Genomic DNA, 6,459 nt, shown 5'->3' on the forward strand with positions numbered 1-6,459 from the left:
GGAGGGACTTTTTCTACAGGGACTAGAAAAAGACTCTACTAGAGAGTCTTTTTTGATTAGTCCCTGGAACTAGAAAAAGTCCTAGGACTTCTGAACCAAACACCCCCTAAAGTACATATATTCAGCATATACTGAGAATGGAATTTTGTTTATCAAAAACCATGATTGATGGGTACGTGGCAAATCTGGAGTCTGGACTCATACAACAGCTTTCTTTTTTCTTTTTGAAAGGCTCATGCAACAGTATTACACACAGAGTAGAACTTCTCCACCGTCCAACGCCTAGCTTCTTCGAGTCATGAAAGGGAGCAAAAAGCTTTACACGGTTATGTCACATGACATGGCGCGCTTAATTATATTCAACTATAGGCAGCGCACCGGCCGACTGCTGTGCTCGTTCGTCAGTGTCACAGAAACGGGTGGTCTTAATTCCTTTTTCCCTTTCTTTGCTTTCCACCCATGTAAGGAGGGTCGCAGGCATGGATGCCGTGACAAGCAACCACATTCTGCCCGTTCGTGTGATCGCCGTCTCCCTTTTCTCCGACGCACCCATGCATGATACCTACGTCTTTCTACCCTCAAACCGCCCAAACGACCAACAGCTAGCGAACCAAAAGGTCTATTTTACATGTCATATTTCTTAGGCCGTATGTGCTTACGTTTTTATTTTCCTCTAGAGCTATCTTGAATCTGATCAATGTATTAATTAATGGATCATGTAATTATGCAAATGAACACACTAGCTATAGTGCTACCCGTGTTAGAGAAAAATCTATAGCTACATAGCATCTGGACCATACATAAGAGGCCCTTTGATTTAAAGGATTTTTAGAGAGCATTAGAATCCTTTAAAAAATCTAGGTTGGTTGTTTAATCCGTAACATTCAATCCTATAAAAAAAATTCTAAGAATCATTTGTACTACATTCCATAAGAATCTAGCATCCGTTTGCCCTTTAGGCCATGGAGGTGTGGACGTCCCCGGGCCCCGCCCAGCGGGAGTGCCGCTGCTCTTGTTCTTGTTTGGTTCAACGTCTTGGTTGGGGCTGTGTGACGGTGGTGATGTCCCTAGTATGAATAATGCCTCTCACATTTAATCCCCGTCCCAATGATGAGTCTAACTTCGTCGGAAGGCATGTGGAGGTGTATCTCCGTCGGATCTCACGAAATTCGGCCGGTGCTGGTCTTCGATGGATCTATTTGGATCCAGTCTTGTCTATGCGTGTTTACAGGTTTGATCCTTCCAGCCTACGCTTTTCTTCACCGGCGACGGTTGTTCTTTTATTTCGTTGGTCCTGTGGGGCCTTTAGCACAACAATTTTCCAACTGTATCTACAATAATATTCTATAGTGTTGGTCCTGTGGCTCCGGTGAGGGAGGAACGATGACGACCTGTAGTCGTCGCTAGGTAGTTCATGAACATGGTTGTATATTTTTGGTGTTCTTTGTACTGCCACGACATATTATGAATAGATCGGAAGTTTCTCCCGCAACAAAAAATCCTTTATGTTTTTCCATGATGCCATCAAATAATCTTAAATCATGTAGATTCGGATGGGCATGACATCGTTTTTCTGTTCCTATAATTTTACAATCCTGCGAATAAAAAATGCAATATATGTGGTTTGGGGTGTAATAAATACATGGGCATGTATGTCATGAATTGACCAAAGACAAGACGCACATATCTGCCCCTTTTAGCTCATTGATCAAATAGCCAACCAAAGAGCCGGGGCAGGCAGCAGTCAACCACCAAAGCTTTGTTTCCATTTCACGGAGTGGCAGTTCAGATCCACACGACAAGGGGGTCAGTGTCCCAACCCAAAAGAAAATTAGGGCACAAGATGCTTTTGGAGACAGAGCCAGATTGGCAGATTGGGTCACATGAGCTACCCCCGCCCGCTCGTGCATGCAGCCTAGCCAACTGCAGGAAAGAGAGAAAACTTATGACAAAGATCTCACTGGCTCACTGCTGGTGTATCTGGGTAAAGTATGTTTGCAACATTTAGCTCATGAACTTAACCAAAAGCTTCTGTCTTTGCCTTCTAGGTTTGTAGCTTTTGTGGCTGTACCTACTTTACTCTGGTATGACTCATGCCTACATATATAGCTACCAACCAGGCACAAGGAAAGGGTCCAGAATTGCCCACATCAAATGCTGAATGGTAAACTGTTCTAGACCAGCCAATGTACAAGGAGAATGCCTGTCCAATTCCCTCATATTTTATTCCCACGTCACTAGATTGTTTATGCTTCCTCTCCCCTCACACACCAGTGGTTCAGTACATATCAATGTTTTAGTATGTTTCATATAATTGTTCCCCAATATCCCTAGGTCTCTTCTTCCTTCCCCTTTCCTACTCCTGCCTGCACGATTCTGATCCAGTCCAGGCGGTGTAGATCGAGAGAGAGAATTGAAAGAGGGAGTGAGAGCTAGCTAGTATATTTAGTGGAAGAAGGAAAGATGATAACTAGGGAGGAGGAGAGGATTATTGGAGATGTGGAGGACAAGCAGGTGCTAGCTAAGATCACCATGGATGACAGGAAGAGATCCATGAGCGGGAGCATGCTGGACCTCAATGAAGGCATCCATATGGAGAGCGATGATGGAGAAGTCGGCGACGACAACGATGAAGAGGAGGAGGATGGAGGTAGCACCACCGATGTTGCCGGGAGCCGGAGCTCCAGCAACAACAGCAGCACCAACCATGCTTTGGAGACCCAACAGGGTACCGGGGGTGGCGAGCATAGGGTGCGGCAGTACAACCGATCGAAGCTGCCTCGGCTCCGGTGGACGCCCGATCTTCACATGGCCTTCATACGCGCCGTCGAGAGGCTTGGTGGACAAGAGAGTAAGTACTAGAACTTTCTCATAACTTGATTTCTTGCGATGATCGGTTGTTTGTTCGTGAGATTCTATAATTTCATGATTTGTTTCACTGAATCTGATTAGTTTGCCACCTTTGATATCTTGTTTGTATATAGGAGCGACCCCTAAGCTAGTGCTTCAGATGATGAATGTTAGGGGGCTCAGTATTGCTCATGTGAAAAGCCATCTGCAGGTAAATCATGTCGTACAAAATTCAGTTAGTTCGCTTACTTCGCATATCACTCTCGGTATATGATCTATTTACTTTCAGATGTACCGAAGCAAGAAGCTAGACCACCATGGTCAACGGATCAGGGGAGCCATTTCCTCAGGTTCTCATCAATCCCAAAAATTTCGATCTAATTCACCTAAAACACTTGTGCTGATGAGAGGGTATTCTTCTTCTACATGTGGGCATGTGGCGAGCGCAGTATTTTCACCTATGGATTTCCACTCAATGAGAGGCGATCGACGCTTTCATGACATGCTCCTCCAAAGAGCTGCCGCCCTCTCCTCGACGGCGGAGCGCGGAGGCTTCTTTGTGTCGCGGAATGGCGGCGGCGGAGGAGGGAACACCAATAGCCGCCTCTATGGGATTCTCCAACACCACCACCTGCCATCTCCGATGCAATCTGGCTTCAAGAACGGAAGTTTCAGGTAAATTATATCACTAGACGTTAAACCTAGCCATTCTTCCGAGACGATCGATAGATCGAAACCCTAATTCACGATGAACATCTGCAGGAATCAAGAGTGGGCGTTCGACCACCGTAACATGATGGCCAGGAATGATGTGAAGGCCTCCTCGGCCACGCCGCACTTCTTCGCGTCCTCGTCCGTGAGGAGGTGGCCCTTAATCTCCGCGGTTGCCGGAGCCGGCGAGCAAATGCGAGATGAGAGCTTTGGTTATTTTACCGGCCACGGCTCTGGGCCGCTCTCGAGGGCCATGGCACCGGCGACGTCGGTCGTGCCAGGAGGAGGTAGCCATCGTCTCCCGTTTAGATGGCACGGCGGCGATGGCGGCAAGGGCGCTAAGGCCACATCATCAGATCCCGTGATGATCGTCGAAGCCCTAGATTCCCAGAAGCAGAAGCATCTTGAACAGCAGAGGGCTCTGATCACAGCAGCCGACAAGGCGCGGCTTCCGGCAGAGACGCCGGAGCTGGAGCTTAGTTTGTCGCCAGCCACGGCAATCGACGCCACAGATGGGACACCGAGCAAGAAGAGGAAGAAGAGCGCTGCTGCATCGAGGGAGCAAGAGCTGGAACATGCCAACAAGCTGTCGATCTCGCTCTCGCTCATGCCACCTGCAGCTTCCATGCCCATGCAGGGGCAGGAAAAGATAAGAGGGGGCAGCGTGGAGGCCGCTCTGGGGCAGAGTACTTTGGATCTGACCATGTCGATCAAGGCATTGGAGTGAGATCTTTCAACTACTTTGTGTCGAGGGTTGTCCAAAAATTGCACACTGATCCATGCGATCAGTTAAGATGTTAATTTAACCTTTGTCTCTCCCAGTACATATGGAGATATATGTCATGTTTGTTGGTAAATTTGTCTATGGAGTATGGACAGCCTCTCGATCGGTACCTGGCCACATGATCCCTGCCTTGTTCTCTTGTGTGACAATATTTTTGGGAGGCTAATCCTATCCAGAGACAAGTATCCATTATTGCAGTGCCAGGGCCAGTCCTTTTGAGGCTTACGAGTGTCTGTCAAAATAAGTTGCCCATACCCAGTTTATTCTGGCAGCCGGAGCTAAAACTTTAGTCTAGAAGCTTATTAGTTAAGCCTTAAGCCCCAAAAGAACTCGCCCTTAAGCTACACGCAACCATTTTTATTGTGAAATCTTAATCTTGAGGGTTTGCACGACGAAAAAAAATACACATGTCAGCACTAATTGCAGCAGTAATCTTATGGTAGACTGTCATCCAAATTAGTCGGACAAAGTCATTGTTCACATCTTCAAGTGGCTGCACACACAGCGGCGGAGCCAGAAAAATCGAATGAGGGGGGGGGGGGGGGGGGGCTGGGGGGCAAGTGTTGCTAAGCCTTGTTGGGGAGGGCCAGTCCATGAAAATACATATCATTGTTTACATGCATATTAGGCTTAAATCGGTGATGTTAGGGGGCAGTCCCTACTGGTACCCCTGTCTCCGCCACTATGCACACAGAGGCCAGACTCCCACGCATCTATATACTACAATGAGCATCACATATAGTTTCAGTGGGAAGTCTTGTAGACAACCAACACAAGCTTGAAACTCTAATATTGTTGAAACCAGAGTTATTAAGAAAAATCGTATACTAACCCAATATAAAGAACCCAGACGGCCCGAATATGAGCCTTAAGTTGTGCGCTGCACTCCATCATTGCGACTTTTGGAAGTGTTTCAGGATTGTTAACCAACTTTGCTAATAAATTGGCCGCCTTCCCAAATTGCTACGACGGTCAGACTGTGGCTATTGCTCTTGCTGGTTTCAAAGGGGATTATTGACTCTTTCCCAAGAAAATATTTTGGCTCCCACTTGTTGGGCTAAGTCCCTCCACATGGAGGTGTGTTGGCAGCCCAACATCAGCCCATACAAGTCCAACAATGTGGACCGTTGATCTTCATTGCATCCAACGGTTGTGAGTGTTCCCTGATGAAGGGAGCAAGGAGAAAACCCTAGCCACTCCACCCCTACTGGTAGTGGCAGCCATTCGTGAGAATATGAGAGTAGACACAAGAGAGGAACACAACCTGTGAGAGATGTTGGGGAACGTAGTAATTTCAAAAAAAATCCTACGCACACGCAAGATCATGGTGATGCATGGCAACGAGAGGGGAGAGTGTCGTCCACATACCCTTGTAGACCGTTAAGCGGAAGCGTTATGACAATGGGGTTGATGTAGTCGTACGTCTTCACTATCGACCGATCCTCAGTACCGAACGTACGGCACCTCCGCGTTCAGCACACGTTCAGCTCGGTGACGTCCCGCGAACTCACGATCCAGTAGAGCTCGAGGGAGAGTTTCGTCAGCACGACGGCGTGGTGACGATGTTGATGAAGCTACCGACGCAGGGCTTCGCCTAAGCACCGCTCCGATATGACCAAGGTGGATTATGGTGGAGGGGGGCACCGCACACGGCTAAAAGATCAATGATCAATTGTTGTGTCTATGGGGTGCCCCCCTGCCCCCGTATATAAAGGGGGGAGGAGGAGAGGGCCGGCCAAGGGAGAGGCGCGCCCAAGGGGGGCAATCCTACTCCAAGTAGGTTTGTCCCCCACCTTTCCTATTCCAAGAAGGAGAAGGGGGAAGGAGGAGGTGGAGAGAAGGAAGGAGAGGGGGGCCGCCGCCCCTTCCCCTTGTCCAATTCGGATTGGGGCAAGGGGGGCCGCGCGCCACCTCCTGGCTTCCCTCTCTCTTCTCCATTAAGGCCCATAAGGCCCAATAGCCTCCGGGGGGGGGGGGGGGGGTTCCGGTAACCCCCGGTACTCTGGTATATGTCCGAAACCTCCCGGAACCCTTCCGGTGTCCGAACATAGTCGTCCAATATATCGATCTTTACGTCTCGACCATTTCGAGACTCATCGTCATGTCCGTGATCA

At 48.5% G+C, this 6,459-nt stretch overlaps 1 protein-coding gene across 1 annotated transcript; it reads left to right on the forward strand.

Moving 5' to 3' along the window:
• Window positions 1–1,857: 1,857 nt before the first annotated feature.
• LOC109772958 (uncharacterized) lies at window positions 1,858–4,454 on the forward strand. Its single transcript, XM_020331667.4, has 5 exons — window positions 1,858–2,851; window positions 2,985–3,061; window positions 3,140–3,200; window positions 3,300–3,525; window positions 3,613–4,454. Exons 1-5 carry the CDS (start codon window positions 2,464–2,466, stop codon window positions 4,286–4,288), a joined length of 1,428 nt encoding a protein of 475 aa, XP_020187256.1. The 5' UTR covers window positions 1,858–2,463; the 3' UTR covers window positions 4,289–4,454.
• Window positions 4,455–6,459: the final 2,005 nt, after the last annotated feature.

Source organism: Aegilops tauschii, chromosome 6 (genome assembly GCF_002575655.3).
Source record: "Aegilops tauschii subsp. strangulata cultivar AL8/78 chromosome 6, Aet v6.0, whole genome shotgun sequence".
Classification (NCBI taxonomy): Eukaryota; Viridiplantae; Streptophyta; class Magnoliopsida; order Poales; family Poaceae; genus Aegilops; species Aegilops tauschii.